General features: G+C 39.6%; 2 protein-coding genes across 2 annotated transcripts in view; one reads left to right on the forward strand and one right to left on the reverse strand.

Moving 5' to 3' along the window:
- On the forward strand, window positions 1–22,488 carry LOC114140721 (monocarboxylate transporter 1-like). The gene is made up of 5 exons (XM_028010868.1): window positions 1–182; window positions 8,760–9,059; window positions 18,681–18,824; window positions 19,358–20,152; window positions 20,909–22,488. Exons 2-5 carry the CDS (start codon window positions 8,843–8,845, stop codon window positions 21,175–21,177), a joined length of 1,425 nt encoding a protein of 474 aa, XP_027866669.1. The 5' UTR covers window positions 1–182; window positions 8,760–8,842; the 3' UTR covers window positions 21,178–22,488.
- LOC114140722 (vasopressin V2 receptor-like) overlaps window positions 22,191–24,476 on the reverse strand; it is an 8,533-nt gene continuing 6,247 nt past the window's right edge. The window contains exon 7 of the mRNA XM_028010869.1: window positions 22,191–23,615. Within this exon, the coding sequence (XP_027866670.1) occupies window positions 23,431–23,615 (185 nt within the window). The 3' untranslated portion in view covers window positions 22,191–23,430. The remainder of the gene's footprint in view (window positions 23,616–24,476) is intronic.

Here is a 24,476-nt window from a genome sequence, read left to right on the forward strand (position 1 = left end):
CTTCTTATACGCATGCGCTAGAGGTAGTTCGTAATGCCATCATCCTCCTCATCCTCTCTCCTGCTGGACTGTTACAGACTGAGGTCAGTGGTACCCGAAGCTACTATCGGACCGCCGAGAGCAAGGACTCTCACGGGGAGACGGTGAGCTCCAGCCGGACACCGAGCCGAGGAAACCCCGCGGTAAGTAAACCGTCACAGCGTGCTGCCGTGTGGCGCCACACTGAAGCTATTTCTGAATAGAAACATGGTGGATATTTTCCCCATTATGTTACGAATACGTCTTGTTTTTATAAGCGGCCGTTAATTAGCCAGGTAGGCTGTGTAGTGATTAGCTTCGCGCGTTAGCCCCTCCACTGCGGCAGGAGATCACACGGAGCGCCGCTTCCGAGCGGCGCTCCGTCCCGACGGAGCTTCACTCCCGGTGGCCTGATGCTGCCCGCATGGCGCTATTTTTACATCCACACGTGGATGGAGGGGGTGAAGTGGGTGTCCACTTCACAGTGGGTGTCCACTTCACAGCTGAGCATCCGGTCCTCTTTGAAACCGGCCTGAAGGTCCGGCAGGACGGATTTATGATGCGTTTGAGGGACACGGAGCCTAAAACACGGAAAATGTTAACTCTGTAATCTCGCTTTTAGGTTAAAGTTAAGCTAATTAAAGTTTGTATAAACAATATTTCCCATGATCATTTTAAAGAAAATTTAAAAAAGAGAAAATTTTAAGTATCTGCTTGTGTTTTCAGCAATAAAATAAGGATTTCACGAATGTAGTTTTTAATTTTTAACCTATAGATGATCAAAAATCAGTTGAACTATAAGAAAATAAAAATTTGATTTCCCTCTTGGACCATTTTGGAACTCCATTGTGTGGCCCTCCAGCCTCTGGGTGACTAATTTGCATGTGTTTGGTTGATTGCATCTTTTGTTGCCATTGCTTTCCAGTCTTTTCATTCACGTCCTAAATTGTGCTTTAAACTCAACAGTACCTAGAAGACCAACCAGCATAGCTTTTCAGAAGTCCTGCTAACTCTGTGGGGTTCCCAAAGTAACAAAACCTCTCTTGGTTCGGATTAAAACCAAATTACTACAGATTTATCATTGTAATTTGAAATGTTTAGCAATTTAGGAGATGTAATGTAACATAATTTAATTTATATTAAGACTTTGATTCCATTTTTATACCTTTTCATCAAATTCCTGGTCGAGGAGTGGCTGGCAGTTCTAGACCTACTTTACTAGAGGAAGCCAGAGTGGGATCTATGTGGGTTTAAAAAAAATCCCCACATAGAACAGGGCAATGAATGAAAAAAAAAGATAATTTTAATATATTTACAGAGCCCTGACACCAATTCTATCTCAATATGACTGAACTTAAAAGTCCAACCCCTTAATTTAAAATTTTTATTTCACCTTTATTTTACCATGAAAATCTAATTGAGATTAAAAATCTCTTTCACAAGAGAATCCTGGCCAACAATGGCAGCAGCAGTTCATTGTTAATTTTTTTTAAACCATGAGTTACACTTTAATCTTTCCTAGATGAGTCATAAGAAATTGCTTTTGTATCATTGCTTCAGTACAAGAGCCAGGACCAGTTCTACAGGGGAGACACTGGCCCCCTTTTGGCCCCCATCTAGAACCACCCATGACTGCATGTTCTCACAGTAGAGAACAGGAAATGATTTTAAATCATCAGCTGTTGAAATGCGTTCATGTAATCCAGTCCTCAAGGGCCGCTGTCCTGCAGGGTTTAGATGTGCCACAGGTATAAAACACTGGAATGAAATGGCTTAATTACCTCCTCCTTGTGTAGATCAGTTCTCCAGAGCCTTGCTAATGACTTTATTATTCTATTCAGGTGGTGCAGCAGGGGCACATCTAAAGGTTTCAGGGCAGTGGCCCTCCAGGACTGGAGTTTGACAACTGTGATGTAAATTGACGCTCGTTTCTAAAACATATGGTGTTGATTCAGGAAAGTTGCAATAAACACCTCAACTACTGTAATCTGAAGAAAACTGACTAAATCTAAGCCAAGCTGCATCCATTAACTCCAATCTGGTTCAACGTAAAGCCAGTTGCATGTAGTAATCTGCAATGTTTGGAGCCTTGGCTTTGATTTCCTCCCTGGCTGCAGCAGTTCTTCTGGTCGTTCCCTAACCGCTAATCTAGCTGCTGCACAGCGGCGCACGAGTTCAACTCGCCAGCTCCGGGAGGTCAGACCTCAGTGGAAAGATTGCATGACGGCCACACGCGCTGAACTCTCATTGTCCCAGAACCAGACCGAGCCGCTTGTTTATTAATAGGTGTGTAACCAGGAGATATTGTCTAATATTGGAGCAGAAAGCGAGTGACTGCTCTGTCATTTTCAGCGCCCTCTGTTTCTGTGCGGCTTACATGTTCCTGAGTGTTGGACCCTGAACCTTGACCTTTTGTGAATGTCACAGTGTAAGTTTAAAAAAACTACACATCGCAATATATGGCCACAGATTTGAATTATTTAAAGCAGGAATATACCACTTTGACCTTCATGCGACATTCTGTTACCCCAAAGCTGCTACTTCTCCTGGTACTCTGAAATTTTTAATCTCAATTGTTAATCTTGAAATTAAAGCAATAGACCTCAGACCTCTTGTTTGAAACAGGAAGTACCAAGTATATGAAATCTAGTTTTCTTTTGTGTTGCAGGAATCATATTTTTGCAATCTTAAACTGGACTGACTGCACCTTTATCTAAAACAATGTGCTTTAGGGTACTTTGTGCAATCTTTATTGTTGGATCTAATCTTTATTGTTGTTGCAGTTTGAAAAGATGCATTGTTGCCATGCACGATGCAGCCAGTGTCGTAAGTGATAAAATTGATGTTGAAATTATCTGGAAAATCAGCTTTTTCCAGATATTTGCATGTTTTCCATCACAGGTTCTTCACATGACTGGTTAAATTGATGCATCTGACTTGGTTTCTTGATGTATTTAAATGCGTTCAGCTACACTAATTGAGGTTTGCATGGTTTTAAAACATTAAAATCCAACAGAACAAGCAGCAGAACAGGTTTTATTTTCTCGTGACATTTGAATCAGTTTTAAAACTTGTGCTCACTCATTCCTTGAAGCAATAAAGCTAATGCTACTAGTGGCTTTCTTCCTCTTTATGTTTGACTGAATGACTTCACTGTTCTGTGCTTGAAAAGCTACAAATAACTTGGAAACAACTTTAAGCTAAACAATTTTAGCAGCATTTTTATGCACAATGGGAAAACTTCTTCTGAAGTTTGGCTGCAGTTTTCATATAAAGAATTTGAGGTAACTTTTGCCTCCCACTCTGGCCTGAATGAAGCGTCTGTGACGTCTGAATGAATGCCCTCATTGAGAACTCCTCCAGGATTTGCCCCACTTTTACTGGCACCCACACGCTATCCCGATGCCTATCTGCACTTCACCATGGAGCCGCGGGACCCCCTGGGGGGAACGGCAGCTCAGCTCTAATCCCACTGCGCCAAGGCTGCTTTACGTTAACAGTGGACCAAATTTAATTTTTACCCTTTAGCGAGATTTCAGTCTGAACACAGACACTGGAAGATTTACTGTGATTATTGTTCTAAAACTAAAGCTGGATTAATTTATAGCTAGTAAATGGCTAAATATTAGTGCAAAATAATTTAATTTTTCCTATAATTCCAGATATTTTCCAAATCGGTCACTAAATATAACTCATACTTTACATTTACTGGTGCTGACATTACTAGTTGAAAGCTTTCATACACTGGGACAGGTTAAACTTTACTTTTGCAATTGTACTTTTCTGGCTGATCACCGATTATCAATCTTTAAAAATTGATTCTCATTTTGGTTGATACCATTCTTTTTCTTTTCCAAAATGTTGCTACATATAGCAAGAAAGTCGCTGAGTTGGAAACAGTAAGGTGACTATTAACTGCAAACGTGCAGACATGACCTGGTAGGCCTGTCCATCAGTCAAACATTTCTCACTGCAGAGCCGACGAGGAAAGTGGCTGAATTTTAGACTTTTGCTTAAGTAGCTAAGATTGGCTTCACATGTAAGTATCAGCAGATCACGATCTTTTAAAATTAAGAATATTGGTGGATAAATCGGTGCACCCCTACTTTAAATGACCTTTCTCTGGTACTCCCAGTGTTAAATGGACCTCAAGCAATTTAAGCCTCAATCACATGCTTTTGGTATTTATTATTGCAACGTTTGCCTGTTTTACACACATTTTACAGATAAAGAAACATGGGTCCATACTCGTAAAGATTTTCAGTGCGCTCCCATAAAAAATTCTGCCAAGCTTTGTTTGGTGATGGACTCAGATCTCACACTTCAGTCACGTAAAGACAGCTAAAGTCGGCCTTCTATCACCTGAAGAACATTTCTGGGGTTAAAGGACTAATGTCCCAGCAAGATCTAGAGGCAGACCTGTGAAGACACTGTTGAAGTAATCAATGCGAGTAAAGATAAATGCATGGATGAGTTTCTCTAGATCTTGCTGGGAGATTTTGCCTTCAGGTCATGGAAGGCTGACTTTGTAACTGTCTTTATGTGGCTCTGAAGGTCAATCACAACCCTCAGATTTCGGACCTGATCGCTGGTTTCTTGCTGTAATAACTGACTCTAGACTGTTTTTCTTTAGGTCCAAAGATGATGACTTTAGTTTTGTTGTTGAGATGCTAAATTTCTGCTTCATAGGCCAAATAAACGGTTGCAGCCTTGGTAGAACAACAGGTCTTTACTGTATTCATTCAGTGATGTATTCCACCTTCATTCAGTACAAATGGGCACACGCAAACTTCTGACCAACAGTATAGGTAGGGAATGTTCTTGTTGTATTTTGTGCAGCAGCAGTCACCACATTCCTGTCCAGTACAGGGAGCCTGAGCTGGGCCTGAGGTTGAGGCCTTTTGCTGGAACATACTACTGCTTAAGTTAACAGTGAAGTGCAGAAAACCGTTAGAGGGCGGTTGTTTTTGTCAGATGTTGAACTTGGAACAGATGTATGATCTGCTGCAGAAACCAAACTCGTGTTTTCCCTCTGTAGTTGTAGCCGGACTCTGACCGGTCGGAGGTTCACTCTGGTCAGCTGGAGCGTTTGCTTTAAGCGCCTCTCTGTGACACAAGCAGACCAACAAGTGAGTTCCAGGTTTACTTGGAAGCCCCTGGATAACCTATTTGCTGCGTTACTTGCACTTCTCCGAGGTCAAACTGGATTAGAAGCCAGCTCTGTCATTTAATTGCCCCCAGCACTCAGCATTTTAGAGGGGATCAGTTGCTCTGTTGGACGGGGTCTAGCTTTTGTACCGAGTTATTGACTTGACCTCAAGTGTTCTTAGCTGAGTAAACACACAAACTGATACTCGTAGCTGTTATCTGAGGTAATTCTACGGTTTTATCCAGCTGGTACTGTCGTTTTATGGCTGCCGGAATAATACAAGCATTTTATTTTTTTTATATATTTAATGAGGAAGTGGAGTTTCCTTCATGTTTGTGTTCATATCTTGCTCTTTTTGAAGGTTAAATGTGACTACTTCAGGAGAGTCGGGTGCTCCTTTACATGATATAGGGTCGGATTATTTTCATGCTTGTCAAACTGGACAGAGGTGGTTTGAATGTGACGTTTCCATTTTGGAAGTTATGACTCAAGTGTCCCTGGCGTCCCGTTTCACTGCATGTGTGTTGTAATGCAAGCCCTCCGCAGAGCTCTTCAGGTGAAATGTAGCACGTGTTTGCGTTCTGCAAACTGCAGGCAGAATGAGGTCAAGTTTATGCTTCATCTGTACATACAGTATTTCTTCACTTGGTTACCACAATACTTGAAGGTAATATGATGTAATGGATGAGGATAAGTTCGCACCACTTTCTGGGTGAAACCAAAACCAGAACCGACTTGTAGTCAGATCCCCTCCCCACAATTTATTTTTTATTTTTGTACTATGCATGCTGCACACAAATTGAACAGGCGTATTATAACTGAGTTAAAGTTAAACTTTAACATGCTGTCAAAAATGCATGTTTTACCCTCTTGTGATCATTTTCCAGGTCTAGATAAATATGGAAACATGAAATTAAACAAGGAAAAATAGATTTTATCCATTTTCCTAAAAGTCTTAATGTGAATAATTAAGTGAATTTATCTGCTTTTTGAATGCCTGCAGCATATGTGGGCTTTTTTTTTTTAGCTTTTTCAGTCTTAAAACAAAAAAAAAAAATCAACTTTTTCTTGCAGATAAATTATAAATTTGGCCTTAAAAGTTCAATGTTTGTGACAATTGTGACATATTTATGTACGTTTTTAAATCTATGATATTTTGTTTAAAACGCTCTCAGTGCTTTTAGGGGAAAAAAAGTTGCTAATGTCTGAAAAGTTGCTAAACATAGCAATAGTTGCTAAGTTGGTGACGGTGCTTTAATTTCTAATGAACATTTAACACTGTAGCTAGAAAATATTTTAAATAACCGAAATAAATAAACAAAACGATAGATGAAATGAATGATGAAGTCTCTCTAAACAAAATTGTCCTTCAAATAAATAGCTAGTTGGGACCAAAGCACCAGACTGAAGACTTTTATCATCCGTATTTTGGTAGAGAGGAAAAAAGAGAAACGATAAATCATGCAAATGGAAATTGAGTTTGTTTTTAAAATGTCAAGTATGGTTGGGAATATTTTCAATAACCTCCATGGGGAAAAACTGGTATAATTTCAAACGATCTGATGATGGATGCTCTTACCTCCATATCGGCAAAAAGATGTGACTGGGCCGCTGGGTCGTACTGGTCACATCTGTGTGACTCGTTTCTGTCCAGACTGGGAGTAAAACTCCTCCAGGTCTGCAGCGTGGCGCGTCATGATGACACCAGGTCTGTGAACGCCTCACCATCATGGCTGAAACTCTAAGGAGGAAGGAAGGGACAGAAAGCTCAGCTGTGTTATGAAACAGAACATGTCCTCTCTGAGGTTACAGCTAATGCTAACGTTTGTTTCTGTGCCTTTTAGAGTTTCAGTTCTGTGAAAATAGTTGTTTTCAAGCAGAAATTAGCACATCGGTGTTTTTTTTTAAACTAGTTTCTCTGTGGTGACGATATAGGAAGCTAAATGGTTGGCTGACGCAAGTGCAAGCAAAGGCGTGTCGTCACGCTGAGCTGTGAGGAAGTTGCTCTGCGTAATGATTGTCAGAGCTCGCCTGTTTATCGCCTGATCTGAGCTAAAAGCCTTGTAGGGAGCTTGACTCCTGGTTGTTAATTAGCTCTCCTTTCAACATACAGCAGTTTATTCTCCCCTGCTGGTTGTAACTTATCCAAGTTTATCTACAGGGAGAGGTTATTTTGGAATAAAGAATGCCATGTAAGGTAAATGAGCCAAACAGAAGCAGAGCTGCTGATCATAAATAGCAGTTGCATGCGGCCTAAATAAGGGGGAAAAGGGATATTTTGATGGAAGAGGCTCTGGTATTGTGTGTGCTTACCCACTGTAACTGTGTGAGGGGTTACTAGGATAACAAAACTGGCTTTTTTTTGTCTTCAACAGAAATGGCTAAAATAAAGTCAACACATTCATATTGTAGACAATAGATAAGAGTATCAGGGCTAAAATTGGCCACAGGGTAAATTTTTATTAATGAATACGCACATTTTGAGTTGGTTTTCACTTATTCACAAGAAAGAAACATCTAAGTCGTAAATTTAAAAGCATACATTTACAATTTGTAAACTAGGACATTCTCTGCCATGAAGCCAGAAATTAACTTCTTAAATTTATCCAAAAAAACCTTAAAGCCTTGTCCAGCTGAATGTTTGGAAAATAAATAAATTTTTATGCGTTTTTGTGTTTCATCCACAGAAAAGTCTTTCACTAAAAATAATTAGAACAACTTCAGCCCAACTGGAGATTTTTGAAAACTGTTTCATGTAAATTTTTCTGAAACCAATCCCATGTTTACTGCAAATACATATATATATATATATATATATATATATATATACATACACTGCCTGGCCAAAAAAAAAAGTGATTGGGGGTAATTTGCAGTGTTATCAGGATTTGACATTCTGCTTCATTCTTTGATACAATTGTGCAACAACAATATTTCTAAATCCTGCTGAAAATAGTTTTACACTGTTTAAATTTGAAGCATAATCTTATTTGTAAAACTGATACTAAACTACAACTTCACAAGATGCTCAACTTTCTCATTTGTTTTTGTGATTTTTGTCATTCTCCTAACATTATGGCTTTATTCTGAGAATAATCAACCCATCAAGTGTATTTGTATAAAACATTTCAGCAACAAGGCAGTTAAAGTGCTTTACAGCGTAAAAACACCAAAATATAAAGTCATATAAACAACCTACCAATTGAGAAACCAGTAGCAAACATAGCATTTACAGGGTACCATAATCAAAATCATGAATACACATCAAATGTGTCAGTCAATGTTCCATTTATGGTTCAAAAGCAGCTCTGAACAGGTGGGATTTAAATGCCTTGGTTTGAAGGAAGGCTGTGTTTCAGCTGTTTTGCAGTTTTCTGTAAGTTTGTTCCAGATTTTTGACTTTATTCTTGCATTATTTCAACTTTGTTTTCATGTGACTTCATCGAATTGCGATTCTAGTCTTCTCTCATGATGTCTGCAGAAACAAACTTTGAAAATGTAAAACTCATCTTGTTTTACAGCTGACTTGGATAAAATATCAAATCAGAATTAAGGAAATATATTAAACCTATGCTTCATTGTTTTTCCACACAGTTGCTGTTTTGAAGCCTGATCCGAGCTCTTCCCCCCCCACCAAGTCGAGTTCGTACGCCGTTGCAGTCTCTCTGAGCCATCATGCCTCCAGCAGTGGGTGGACCTGTGGGATACACCCCACCTGAAGGGGGCTGGGGCTGGGCCGTGGTGACGGGCGCCTTCATCTGCATCGGCTTCTCCTACGCCTTCCCAAAGTCCATCACAGTCTTCTTCAAGGAGATCGAGGTCATCTTTGACGCCACGCCCAGCCAGGTCTCCTGGATTTCCTCCATCATGCTGGCCGTCATGTACGGCGGAGGTAAGACGTCCGGGCACTCCGACACCCAGAACCCACAGAACCCACAGCTTTTCAGTCAATCAGGTGTATCTGTGGAACACATTTCATCAGTATGGGAGTTCAAAATGCTTTACATTATGAAAACAAATGCATCATTTAGTCAACAGCTGTGGAAACCAATAACAGACATTACATTTTGTCAATATCATCAAAATCATTAATACTCACTGAATGTGTTGGTCAACGTTTCATTGGTTCAAAGGTAACTCCAAACAGGTGGGTTTTTAAAGGCACTGTGTTTTGGCTATTTTGCAGTTTTCTGGACGTTTGTTCCAGATTTGTGGTGCATAGAAGCTGAATGCTGCTTCTCCATGTTTGGTTCTGGTTCTTGGGGTGCAGATCAGAACCAGAAGACCAGAGAGTTCTGGAAGGTTGATACAACAGCAGCAGATCTTTAATGTACTGTAATGCAGAGCTATTTATAAACTAACAATATTTTAAAGTCTATTTTCTGAGCTACAAGGAGCCAGTGAATGGACTTTAGAGCTGGGGTGATGTGCTCTATCTTCCTGGTTTTAGTCAGAACAGCAGCTGCAGGTTTTTTCTTTTTTCTTTTTAGGTGGACCAGTGAAGACTCTTGTTGCAGTAATCACTACAACTACAGATAAGCACATGGATGAGCTTCTCTAGATCTCACTGAAACTCTAGTCCTCTAAACCTGGAAATGTTTTTCAGGTGATAGAAGGCAGGTTTTGTAACTGTCTTTATGTGACTCTGAAGGTTCAGGTCTCAGTCCATCACTTTGGACACTCTGTCCCTTAGAAAATGTAGTGGAGGTGGGAATATTTAAATTTTGTTAGCTACACTACCAAAAGCACAACATTTTACCAAGCAATTTTGTTCCAGTTTCTACACATTTTAAATAAGACAAAAAGTAACTTTTTAAAACATAGGAGCCTGTTTTTAAGTCAATATTTTTTATACTGATGAAAAAGTTCTAGTTCCATTGGCAGATTATTTCACTTACAAGACATTTTTCCCATGTTATAAGTGAAATAAAATGCTAGCAGAAATAGTACTTTTTCAATATTAAGGATTTTTTTATTCTAAAGCTCCTATTTCTTGCTGATAAGTGACTTAAATTTTGTCTTATTTCAAGTGTACAAAGATATTTACACTAGAAACTACACCAGAGATGCTTTAAGATTTTGTTTTTGTAGTGCATTAGCTAAAATGTGGAATTTCTAATAAGCTGATTGTAGAATTTTATTTTGACCTGCCAGTAAAACTTGTGGGATATCTCTTAGTACAAGCTTCCCACTGTAGCTGGAATATTTTCACGAAATAACAGGAATACCTTGTCAATCATTTGTCTCATTTGGTGAGAACTGATGAAAGTGACACTAAATATTCAGTCAATAAGTCTGAGGAATGCCTGTCCTTTAAAAAAAAAAGAAAGAAAAAGACACGTCTCCTGAACAGTCTCTGGAGTTTCAACAGGAAGTTTAATGTTGGATTCATTTCTGGAAGAGAAGTGTGGATTTTATGGAGTAGTAGCAAATAGTTTGTGGATTTTATGGAGTAAGACACAGCAGGTGAATCTGAGCGATCCAATTCTTCACTGTTGGAGCTCAGATGAGATTATCCTAAGGTAGACTCTGAGAAGCCTTGTTTGGCAGCAAAACAGGATTACCAGAGTACATCAATTTCTTTTACTGGTTTCATAAAACGGCTCTTTTTGTAAAGCATCAGGCGTGACATTTCTGCTTCTTAACCTCCTTATCTTTCTCTCTCCACTGAAGCGAGACAAAACCATGCTTTATCTCTTCTTTTTTGTTTTCATTCCCTCGGTTGGGTAAGTAGAGGTGTGATCCATGACCATGTAGAAATGCGCGCTCAGGTCTGTTTGGAGGCGGAGTTGCAACACGAAGGCTTGTATGTTCTGATGTAATCCAGCTAAGGCTTCTGGAGAACGAACACACGGCGAATTAATGACTGACTTATCTCAGGATTTAGTCTGCTTTAACACTGAGCATAAAAACACAGCAAGGCGATGTAGAGATGTTGGGTTTGTGCAACATTAAACTGAACTGTGTGATCAAACTCTTACAAAATTCAGGTTTTGTACAGATGCTTGAAATCCTTAAAACCACTGAACTTCATTTAGGGGTTTTCAAGGTTTGGAAAGTGCTTGATGCCCAAGCTGCACAGTTTTGCTTGATTTAAAAACCTAAATTTGGAAAATGTCTACAGTTGAATTCACCTGTAAACCTTCATCTTCATTGTCGCCTAAAAACCCCAAAAAATGTTTTTACCACTTCTACTTAGTAGTTTTATCGTAGGCAACTGCATGTTACTGCAGTAAAACTTAAAAAATAAACTTCTTCAGGACACAGCAGCATTTAAAGTGATACTCATCACCAACCTGTGCACAATAATTGCATTTAGTCATATATTTTCAAAATTATCTATATTAATTTTATTATGGAAAAAGCAGAAAAGGAAATGATAAAAATAAAAAAAGTATTCTAAGCGTCGAAGGAGTTTCAAGCATCACTAATTAGAATTTATAGTTGTGATAAATCAAACTTCTTTTTCATGTTAAAGATGTAATAAATTCCTGTTTCTTATTAATGCTATATGAAATACTTTTTAGCTAATTTTCAGTTTTTTTCATGGAATAATTGTTTTGAATTTCCACTAAAATTAACTCTAATCTATATTTTTATATTCTTTTGTAATTGGGTTGTAAGCTGTTTTTTCCACAAATGTGTTTTTTAATTATTTAAAATAGAAATAGAATTGGGGGTCTGTAAAGGTCTAGTACAGAGGACTACAAGTTTTAATTTATTTATTTTTGTCAGGTAACTTTTGCAGCTCTAAATAAGTTTTAATTTGCACAGCTGAGAATAAAACTGGCACCCCGTCCTAAAATGATTGTTGACTTTGGTTTTCATCCATATTTGCTGCAGTTAGTTGCTTCTAAACCTTTTCATTATCATTTTGACTTTAAATATGTTTGTTTACACAGTCATTTTCTTCTGCCAGATTTAAAGTCATAAGTTTATTTTTTGCTTTTAATTTTTGAGTAGTTGCAAAGAAAAATGAGTCTGTGCCACCTCATTTATACCTCGAAGTTGAAGATTACTAGTTTCCTCAAACTCAAAGCAGAAATAAATTATTCAATTATGTACCCTATGAGCTTTCCATACATTTTGCATTTTTTTTTGTCAATTTTGAGTGACAGGCATAACATGCTCAAGCTGGACTTCATGAGAATCAGGAAAATTGATTTATTTACTGGAGTATTACTTGTCCGTCCAATAAGTTACTTTGATTGAAACAGATTTTATGAAAATAAGCTTCACATAAATCTTGCATGTATTTTAGCTGCTACTTATTTTCTGCATATTTGCAATGACGGTTCAGTCATGCAGAAGAAAACCTGATCTAACAAGAAGGGTCTGAATATCTGATTATTTTTATCTCCAACTCAGCTGACACAAAGCAAACCCGGCTGTCCTGATCTCGTTCCTGAGCTTTTTCTCTCTCTGAACAGAGAGCGATCCAGTTCCAGAGGAATTGGGTTTCCCTGCTAGTCTCCAACACAAAGCGAGCGCTTTCCTTATTCACCGGGACTTTCTGGCTCTTTGTGTTTGTTCCTAACTCATCCTGACTCTGCAGAACGGCCAGCCGCCCCGCCTGCAGCACTTTTCATCCAGTTTGAAATTACAAGGCAGAAGAAACAGGGGAGGAGTAAAAGTTGCATAACAGGATCCAGATGTTGAAGTGTACCATTCTGAACATTTTCTTTCCTTATTACCTAATTGACGGCGACTCCCTGTTACGGTCATTAGGATTGCAGAAGCTACATCTGAACAGGACCTACACTGAACGTGTGTCCTCGCTGTTTGAGTCACACCGCTGTTCATGTGAGGTGGCGCACGTAGACACTCTGACTTCCACAAAGCTGTTAGACGTCACAGACGGCTGAGTCACACTGCAAACAGGATGCTCGACACGTTGGCACACATTTAAGTTCTGCTCTGAATATAAATAGGGTTTTTAAAATTTTTTTAACCATTTCTCTCCCGCCCTTTAGCAAAGCATTAACATCTATTATCGTTGTGGGATGGCTATTTAAAACCCCACATTAGGGATTAATTATTCAGTGATGGATAAAGTGAAACTCTTTTCTGGAACCTCCAGCGATTCATTTGCTTATGGGAAGTGAAGTCAACGAGGTCGTTGGAGAGGAACGTGATTGTTAGTTGTTTTTCGGACTGTGGTATGTGGTATGCTATGATGAAGCTCAATTTGATTTAAAAGGGCAAGTAGATGTGTCAGATGCATAGTAAATTAGAAGTTCAGGCCAAATAGTTTACGGTTTGAACACATAAAATGCCATGGATTTTTATTATTCATCTGATTTATGATCCATGACTGTTTAAAGTTTATCATTTATCGTAAAAAATTTCTTAATATAACAGTTCTGATTTATTGTTGCCAAATTAAATTCCAATGTTTAAAACCACAAACTGTCCATACTATCTATCAATAAATTTGGAAATATGATTAAATGCAGTTACTGTGAACAGTTTAGTGACTTAAATCACATTACTTTTGTAACGTGCCCTAAAGAAGCGTGTTATATGTATGGGTTTGTTTTTAATCAGCAGTATTTGTGCTAAAGCTGTTATTGCTGTCAAAAGGATGAAACCGAACATCAATCCTGTACTTTGTAGCCTTAATCTACTGAAAGTCTTGTTTTATCTCGTCTTGCTTTATCTTTTTTAAAAAAGGAAAATAATGCAGTTTTCTTTTAGAGGTTTTGCTTAAATCTGTTTAACCTGACTAAAATATATTTAGGAGTGCACCGATTGCAGTTTTCTGGCCGATCACCGATTGTTTGAAAATACTAAACTAACTAATTCCAATTTTGTCAAAACAATTCTGTTTTTTGTTTCTAGTTTGCTTAAGTTTTGGTTAAAAAAAATATACGTATATATTTTTTAATAATTTGATATTTTTTTTATCAATCAATCAAATTTTATTTGTATAGCACATTTCAGCAGGAAGGCATTTCAAAGTGCTTTACATCAGTGGTCCCCAACCACCGGGCCGCGGACCGGACCAATTGGTACCGGGCCGCACAAGAAATAACGAACTACTTCCGGATCTTTTATTTTGAAAATCCTAAACCGGATTTTACTGGTTACGTCTAGTGCGTCAAAATTGAGCCAATTGAATGAGTAACAAAACAACATAGGAGTACTGCGCGCGCGTTTTTTTCTGTTTTGCAGTCTTTTCCTCTTATCATAACTTCAACAAAACTTCTTGGCCATTGGAACAGAAATATAGTTTTCTGACTCAAAAATGGTTTGAATCGAATCATTACCCTAAAAAGTGGAAGTGAATTGCTAGGTATTGAAGTCATTTACAAATTAATGTCAGCAGCAGCCATGTTGAATCTGTTTCAACCATTTCAATGCATTTTGATGCTTTTATTGTTGGATTTCTGGACAGGAAATGTTAAAGTACCACACAGTTGGGTTTACAACAAAGTCTCTTGTTGGAGGAAAAAGAATCCTCTTTCCTCCTCTGCTGTGGGTTTGTAGACGAAGCGGCAGCTCTCATGTCTCCTCTGCTGCTGCCACAACAACGGACTGTTTGTCCTTCAGATCATCCATTGTTGCACTACTGGACCGCCTGTCCAGACTGCCGTAGCACACAAATGACGCACATATTCAGGTAAACTGGAGAAAGCTGTATTAAACGAGCCGTTTTAATTATCGCTTTCATGTTAATTGAATCACTGTCTTCGTGCTGGTAGCCTTGATCTGCAGTTAAACTGCTTAATTTTCTTCACTTTCGGTAGAGCTGAAGTCAAAGCTCATTTAATCCATCCGGTGAAAGAGACTAAGGCGATTAGTCGTTAAAAGCGTTAGTTGGTTCAGGTTTTCCTAAGCTTCCTGGACTTGTTTACAAACAAGCAGGATCTGTAACTATTCCTGTAACTGAAAGCTGTTTTGTTTGTGGCTCTGATCAGCAACAACAGCTCTATTTTTTATTTTTTTTCCATCTAAGTGGGAAGCTGACGTGAAGGTTAATGATGTCTCATGCGGTCTGTGGGCAGGAAATGATTCTGGATGGACAGAGTTTCTGCAGAAGTGCTCAGGATTCAGTAGTTTAACATGACACTGAACCTTTAACAGTCTGTGTTGGTCATCTGAGATGAATTGAAGGAATATTTCTACTCATAAAGCACACATGCTGTAATAATTTCATAAAATTTGACACCATAAGTGGTGTAAAATCTGTGAAGGGGAAATTCATCCTGAAGAAATAAAATGATATTTTCTGCCATTTTATTGCTGCTTAAGAAGAGATCAATTTCCATTTATAATTGTTTTTCTCTTTTCTTTCTTTATCAAAATTTTTATAAGTCTTCAGTCTGGTGCTTTGGTCTCAACCAGTCCTTTTTTTCTTTTTTTGGAAGGACAATTAAGTTTAGAATAAATTTTATTGTTTCTGTTCTTATTTATTTTGGATATTTAAAATGTCTTCCAGTTCCAGTGTTAAATATACACTAGAATTAAAAGTTTATTGATCTTTGAGAATGTGTCCTTGCACTGTGTCATTATCATTATATTACTTGAAAATTGTCTCAAAACAGCAATATTGTTCAGCAGAATTTGTCTACTTATCGGACCAATGCTGATGAGTCCGATAAGTAGGATCCCAATTATAAAGTTTGAAATGAACCAAACTGTTTGAAAAATCTGTTCCCCTCCTTGCCTGTGGTGGCGCTGCACCAACAACTACTGAAGGAAATGACACAAGAAGACATTTGGGTGCATCTTCCTCCTTCACGAAATGTAAACAAATGAAGTGCTGTTATATTTTAGGGGTTGTAGTATTTCTCTTTTTGGTAGAAGACCATGAGTCAGTTCTCAGACACTGCTTTGTTTTGGTTGCATTTACCCAGAATGCTCTACGCTCTAGTCCAGAAGTGAACCAAGACGTAGGTTTTTAGGCAGACCAGGCTTCACTTTTGTTCTGGTCACATCTCCCCTAACAAACCAGACCTTCTATACAAACAAACCAAATTTTGATAAAGCGGACTAAACAGGACCAGTGTTTAGTTCGGTTCAGTCACCCAAAGTGTTCATCTGTTCTCTTCAAGGCTGAGTGCAGATGCAGTGAGGCTGGTTTACAAGTCATGCAGCTGGTGCAGCACTTTCATTGGCTCTGCTCCAATCAGCTGCTTCTTTTCTCCTCTTGTATCTGTAGTTTGTAGCTGGTGGGACTGACTCATCACCAACTGCAGCAGCTCTACCTTCAATGCTTCAGATCAGCTTGAACACTCAACGGAGAAGAGTCTCCTCTGTCAGATTGTGGGTTAATAAATAAACTGATGCTGCTGCAGCCTGAGAAGCATCGCTGCTATAATTAGAAGTTGGAAGCTAAACATGGTTCGTCTTAATCTATATGTTGACTGGCTTGTGGATTCCTGGGAACGTCGGGTCTTTACTCCGCTCTGCTCCATCTTCCTTTAGAATGAAGATTAGTTTATGTAACCTCAGGGAAACGTCCCGACTCGAACAAAGAGTGATCCAGATTCTGCTGCGTCCTCTGTAAAGCAGCCATGTGTGCATTCCTGTGACCTCTCCAGTGCGAGTGCAATGCAGAACCCTGACTGTGGCAGCTCTCCAGCACACTCAACCTCGGTGACAGACACAACAGAGGCGAAGCGTTTCTCGGTGGCGTGTGGATATGCGCGTATCCCCCCTATCCCCACTCTGACCTTTCCAGCCTCCTGCCAAGTTTCAAGGGCAGAGCCGCCATGTTTTATGAGGGCCAGGGGCCTGCTGGAGCGTATCTGGAACAGTGTCGCTTCTGAGATCATCTCTCATTTTATACTTCCAGCCTTCTCGCTCTGTAAATGGATGTGCAATCCTATTTTTGATAAGTGGGGAAAGGATGTCTGGTAGTGAGCAGCTACAACACTTGATGTGTTAAGTCTGAGCTGATCGGAGAATGCTGCAGTTCTGGGTTATTTCTAGTAACTCATGTTGAAAACCTGAGATTATTTGCTGTGTCCACCTTGAGAGAGGAAAAGGCTCTGATTTCCTGTTAGAAGTTGAACACCTGGTATTTACAGCCACTTGTGAAGACTTGAAAGCTCCTCCAAAACATTTACCGCCTATTTTAATAGCTCAAACATCAAATATACCTTAATATTAATGCATACATACAACAGAAACAGTCTTTGCACCACAGTAGAAGTGAACATCGCTGGAGGGACAGTTTATTAAGAGCTTTTTCAGTGTTGCTCAGTGATTCTGAAAACAACTGAGTAGTCTTCACTCTGTAACAACTTCCACACAGAAGAGGGTTGCTAGGACTTGGGTTTGGCATGCTTTCTGTTTGATATCCTTCAGTCAGAAAACCCTGATTCGGGTACCTGCTGATTTCTCTGCATCTCTAAAGTCCAACTTCGTAAAGTTTACACTTGTTTCTAAGAAACTTATCACGATTCAAGTGTTTTGTATCAGTTCATGTCAGTAATTGTCAATTGATAATTATTGATTTAGTTTTTTGTTTTTAAATGTATGAAATACTGTCAAACTGGTGGCTTGACCTTTTCTGTTAATTTTTAAGTAGTTATGAGAACTTTAGACTGCTTCTGCGCCAGTTACTTAATGAATTGTTGCTAGGTAACCAAAGAGTGAGCGAGTTAGTGGATTCCACCAATCCTGCTTAACCAGCAGTGATATTGAGCAGCGAAAGCTTTTCTTCTGCCTACATCTCCCATAATGTGGAAGTTCAGTGAATATTCTACATATTGAATATTGATTTTCTATTAGACATATTATATATTGATATCGTTCACGTTTTTCACGATATGTTGATTGATTTAGCCCTTTTAGACTTTTAAGATGCTTCTTTGCAACTCGCTCCAAAATCTTAAACCCGTGCGTTTTAGTTCAGTTCTTCTTGTGCTTTCCTGGTGTCAATATTTATTGATTTATTTATTTTTGCAGATTTAAAGGATGGCAGTTTTTATTTAAAAAACTAGTAAATGTTGGAGAGAGGCAAATGAAGCTTGGAAAAATCCTCTGGCTGCTTTCCTGTCTCCCAGCATGGCTGCACACAGAGCCACTGATCAGGAACTGAACTTTATTTTACACCCAGCAGAGAATCCCAGCATGGCTCCATCTGGATTCATTGAGATTCCACCACAAAGCGCCAGACGAGAAGATTGTTTTCTTTTCTGTACTAGTTTCACTCTTCCACCCTCCCATGACCTACCTTCTGTCTGTTATGCAATAATTGTCTTGTTTTTTGCTGACATGGCGCCCTCTGGTGGTGGATTGGGTGATGCACACATTTTCTAAGTTTTCCTCTGTCCCGAGACTGTTGTATAGCAGCCAGATGTTTATTAATCCTTTTTTTTAGTCATGTAACTTTGATAGTTCATAGTCTGATAAATTGTCTTGCATTCCAGAGAACCTGAAATGCAAAAAAAATTAATTAATTAACTTTAAAAAAATCCTGGAGAGCTGACCTAATTTATGTAATAACGAAGAATGAAGCTGGTTTTCTTTTTGTAATCTCTATTCCTCTTGTCCCGTTCAGGTCCAATCAGCAGCATCCTGGTGAACAAATTTGGCAGTCGACCAGTCATCATCCTGGGTGGCTGTCTGGCCGGTTCGGGGTTGGTTGGTGCGTCATTCTGCAACACCGTGGAGCAACTTTACTTCTTCATTGGCGTAGTAGGAGGTAAGAGTTAAGCTTCATCTCTCATTCTTCTTAACATCCTGCGTTTCTATTAAATAAGAAATTAAATTAAAATCACATGAACAAGTTTGTTCAAATGATAAGTTAAGATTCGTGGCAGTGACTATTAATAATTCATCCATCAGAGGAGGTGTCGGCGTTTTATTCAGGCGTTGGAGCTACAAGCTCCTACTTTGGAGCAGCTGCACATGCAGCATTTTGGGGAAATTGAAGTCGACCATTTTACAGAAGATTAAACGTGAATGACGACTCTATATGAACTGAGCGACGCTTTGGTTGAGCTAGCTTATCCGAAGGAGAAAACAAATCACAAAGAAGACCGCTTTCTGTCATCTTCTTGTTTCCACCAAAAACGTTTTGCCACCTCATCGTAGCTCAAAAACTTCACCAAAAAACGTGAATTTTTTTTTTTAATTCAGGAAATTTATTTTCATAGTTTCGGTAATTTTCTGGTTAACAGAAATGCAGCTACATTTTGCCCATCAGTTAACCTCCCCTGCATGTTCTCTGCCCAGGGTTGGGACTAGCATTCAACCTGAACCCTGCTCTCACCATGATCGGGAAGTACTTCTACATCCGCCGGCCCATCGCCAACGGCATCGCCATGGCAGGCAGCCCGGTGTTCCTGTCTACCTTGGCGCCCCTCAACACGTGGTTGTACGACGAGTTCGGCTGGAGAGGCAGCTTCCTGATCCTCGGCGGGCTGCTGTTGAACTGCTGCGTGGCCGGATCACTGATGAGGCCCATCGGACCCAAACCGCAGCCGGCCAAACCGGACGGCGACGCCGGAGTGCCTGCTCAGCCCAAGAAGACGGTCCTGCAGACCATCAACACCTTCATCGACCTGACACTCTTCAAGCATCGCGGCTTCCTGCTCTACCTGATGGGCAACGTTGTCATGTTCTTCGGTCTCTTCTCGCCACTCGTCTTCCTCTCCAATTACGCCAAAAGTAAGGAAATCAGCAAGGAGAAGGCCGCCTTGCTGCTGTCCATCATGGCGTTAGTCGACATGTTTGCCAGGCCCTCCATGGGGATGCTGGCCAACACAAAGTGGGTCCGACCCAAGGTGCAGTATTACTTCGCTGCGTCTGTTCTCTACAACGGCGTGTGTCACGTGTTCGCACCGCTGACGAAAGACTTCACTGGATTTGTGGTGTACGCCATCTTCTTCGGCTTCGCCTTCGGCTGGCTGAGCGCGGTGCTGTTCGAGACGCTGATGGATCTGGTGGGAGCCCAGAGGTTTTCTTCAGCTGTGGGTCTGGTCACCATCGTGGAGTGCGCACCTGTGCTGCTGGGACCGCCTCTAACAAGTAAGTCTTCCACATGCAGAACGTGAGCGGCCATACAACTGTTTTATCAGTAACTACTAACGGTTTTTAAGTACTAGTACTTCCTAATACTAGTAGATGTTTTCTCACCTTTAAGTCCAGTAGACTCAGTTCTGTTGGGGACAAAAACGGCAACATTTGTTACATTTTCAGCTGCTGTGGTTCACTTTAGAACTACTGTCAAACAAACCAAACCCTTTAAAAATCACCTGTGGGGGTGCTGCAACAACCACTAAAGGAAACAAGGTTAAAACAACTTAAGCTGCTTGTATTCTGCTTTTCTTTGCTCTCTGGGTCAGCTTTACTCTACACGTAGGCCTGTTGCCATGGCAAGGAAAAAAGATGATAAAATATAAATTGGACACGTTTTTTATTTTTTAAAGAACTTAAATAACTTTATTTTTTATTACTCGCCATATTGATCAGGCTAACTTGATATCAAGGCTAAGCCAGCAGTGTAGAAGTAATTACTGCCACCTACAGGTGGGAGTTGGCATCACTTAAACCCAAAGTTTTTGACCGTATTTGTGGAAATTGTGCAATAGGCCATCAATTGGCATGGAAAAATGCAAGGATCTGTTTTGTTTTTTTTCTTTTCTGTGTATTTTTGAATTTCTGCAAATACTGGAGTGGCTGATAAATGCATGCCACACTTTTTAGATTTTTCTTTCTAAAATGTGAACTTTGTGGTAAAGCCCAGTGAATCAAAAAAATTAACCTCCCATTTCCTTCCTCCAGGTACTTTCTACAACTACTACCACCATTACGACTACACCTACCTGACCTGCGGCATCATCCTCATCATCTCCAGCATCTTCCTGTTTGTCGGGATGGGCATCAACTACCGCCTGCTAGACAAGGAGAAGAAAGAAGAGGAGAGGAAGGAACGGGAGGAGCCCAAGGAGGAGCGCGCCGCCATGTTGGAATCGTCCACGCAACCCAAACCGTACGACTCGGGCGCCGTCACGATGGCAGACGTCGCCAAGATGGACGAGGACACGGTGTAAAGCTGGCGGGGCAGATGGACTCGGACACGTACACACACAGGAGAGCAGCAGTCACAGCCACGCACCACAACGGTTGCCATAGCAACGGTTTTTTGCTTGGGTCGTCGTATTTTCTGTGCCTTTTGGAAAAGCTTTTTGAGCACAGGTATTTTTATTTTTTTGAAAACACCAGTAGACGGTTAAGAAACAAGGATCTACTCTCAGGGTCTGGAGCTGCTGCAAACATCCAGAACTTCACATTTCTCCTTCTAAACCACCCAAACGGAGAACAGACTGACTTGACCCATTTATTTTTACTACTAACGGTACGCCCCACCGCCTTCTGCGCTTCACTGTACATGAACAAAAAGCTCGCTTTGTGTGATCGTAGGGAAGTTTATTTGATAGCTGCGGAAAGTTTAAAAAGTAGGAGGGGTGATGTAGATTACTAACACACGGGGAAATGTGTATTTTAGGTATGCAGGGTGTTTTTAACCTTTTTAATTCTGACTTTACAGACAAAAGGACAGGACTGCAATCATCTGACTGTCCTTGTTTATCTTTTTTTATGAAATCTTCCACACAGAGTGGCTCATCATGCAACGTAAGGATGAGGATGAACAATTTCACTGTGACCCACCTGCAGTATTAACACACCAATCTGGAGCTGATTGTGGCACACTGACACTCAAGTCCAGCTTTGTTATTATCTCACGCATCATGGCACCTTTTTAGTGATTAGAACACAAAATTCCCTATAAAATTAGATATTTAGCCTTTATTTTTAACAATAATTATGTCTGGAAGTTAGTTTTTAATGTATTTAGTTTGTCTTTTTTTTATTTTTATTTTTTATTGCAACCAGTTTTTATCATCTGGAAACTGAACAAAGTGTCATATCACGTAAATATAGAGGCGAAACGCTGAGGTTGTCTGTTCTGGATGGTTTGAACCCAGAATGGAGGGATTTTTAAATTAGACACGACCAAATGTGGGATGTCGAGCTGTTCAGCCGTTTCTGGTACTAATGGGAAGTCCATCTCTCCAGCTTCATGGACGGTTTCTTCTTCATCTGCTGTTTAACTGTGTACACATTCCTCTGCTCTCAACCCACGTTGTTCCTTCAATCACAGCAGACAGATAAATTATTTTTATAGAAAACGAGACACGGTGAAACTACAGAAATAATGTAACTTTTTCTTTTTTTTTGTTGAACGGTACAGCACAGCATACTTGTTACTTTTGGAAAGTTTATTCTCTTAGTTGCAGTGGGAGTTTCATTGTTTTGTGTGTTTCTGAGTGATCACGAATAAATGGCTTTTATGATTTAAACACACTTGGGTTCTTTTTATTTAAAAAATGAGCAGTTATTAAAAGGTTCCCATTGGGTCTACATATAAACTCAAAAAACAGGTCTGAGTGGATGTTTACATTTGTGCATGTTTTTAAACTGGCTTTTATTTTAAACAATCATACTTAGTCAAAAGTTTGACTTCATGCATTTCATATAGGGTCAAAAGACCCATTCCTTTATCCACTGATTAGCTGAATCTCCTTTTTTACACAAGTTGCAGAGAAATTATTGGGTTACCTAATCTAATTCCTGGTTCTGTGAAAATATAGTGAGACATTCCACTGTGGAAATCTCATGTAAATCAACTTCAAAAATAATTGACTAGAAACTAGGTTTCATCTTTCTAACAGCTTTGGCTTTTCTCTAGGTGGATTTTCAACATTTCACACCTTGTAACATGTCACTGAAACAACTTTGATAGATTCACATAGCAGGGAAAGGCAACCACAATCTGCCCCCAGCCCCTAGATTACCAGTATTAATGTAAATGCTACGTTAAATAGCTAATGTTTCTCAACATTAGCTATTCTCCTTGTTGAAAAACATAATTCTGTAATTTCTGTGTTTCCATTAGCTTGCTCACCCGATAATCATAGTAGCAACTGGATAAACTTGCTACTTCCTGTTATCTTCATCGTTTTCGCCAGTAGTAACGTCTAGCAGTTGATCACGTGACTCGTGTGAAGCGAAAAAAGTGTTTTCAAATTTAAAATCGATCCATAAACGGCTCCATCCGTTAATACTTCCGCAAACAGAGCGTGACGTCAACGTTCTTCATGCGGGGCGCCGTTGGGGACGTCAACAGTTCTCGCACAGACGACTGATTTAATTAGTAATATTACTATTAACGACCACACAAACTGCGGCCTCGGCTATTCCGAGGTGATGAACTCGGCCGCTGACTGAGGAGTGTCGGGCCGTCAGGAGTTGGAGGTGTGAGTAGCCGTGGAGTCGTTGGGCAAAGAGCCTCGTCGATGCGGAGGCTTCCGGCAGAACAGCAGCCGCCGCAGCTCCGGAGAGACGCTGCTGGAAAAGGCGGAGTAGATCCAGGGGTTGGTGCAGGAGTTCAGGCTGGCCAGCAGCATCAGCAGCGTGAACGCCGTGTCTGTAAATATAAAATACTCGGTAGTGTCAAGGTTATTATAGTAAACGGAAAATGAGAAAACATTTTCTTAACTGACATGAAAAAACACAGCAATTAGTGGGGGCAAACTATAACTAACTGGGACTATATGGTGTGTTTATAATACTAACTAAATATACTTTGTTTTTGAATTTATGAATCTATTCATTAGTCTTTCCTACAGATGAGAAATAGATTTTCTTTAGCCCGAACACAAGCTGTCAACTTCAGCTTTCAGACGAATTACGGTACTCTTGGTGGCACTTATTTAATCAAAATGGCGATAGTAAAAATTGGGCGAAAACGTTTGAGTTAGTTGTTCAACAATAATTGAATACATTTTTTAAAAATTGTATCTTCTGTTGAATATTCAGTACACCACAGGTGCATAAATTGTGGCCAGGGGGCCGTTTGTGGCCCATAAAATTATTTTGTTGGGCTTCCTAACCACAGGTTTAGTATAGTAAAAATTTGGTCAACAAAAATAAAAACTATTGATGACCCAAAACATTCAGGGAAATACCTTTTTCTTTGAATATGTCAACAGTCCCAAGCCCTTTGAACTCTACTGATTTGGTGATTTTATTAATTTTTTTTGTAGAGCAAGAAAAATAAATTTAAAAACCTCATGTTTGTATTTTTGATTAAATTATTTTTGTGGCCCACCAGTAGTTTAAATTTGGACATCACTGCATTACCCAACTGATATATGCGTTATCACAATACAATACTCTGACCGTTTTGAGTTTTGCACCTAAAATTAGCCAAAGTATGAAAAACTACTAATAAAACTAAACTAAATATTTAACCAATAAAAGCTAGCAAACACAAAAATACTAATTA

The sequence above is a fragment of the Xiphophorus couchianus genome, chromosome 24, assembly GCF_001444195.1.
Source record: "Xiphophorus couchianus chromosome 24, X_couchianus-1.0, whole genome shotgun sequence".
NCBI classification, from domain to species: Eukaryota; Metazoa; Chordata; class Actinopteri; order Cyprinodontiformes; family Poeciliidae; genus Xiphophorus; species Xiphophorus couchianus.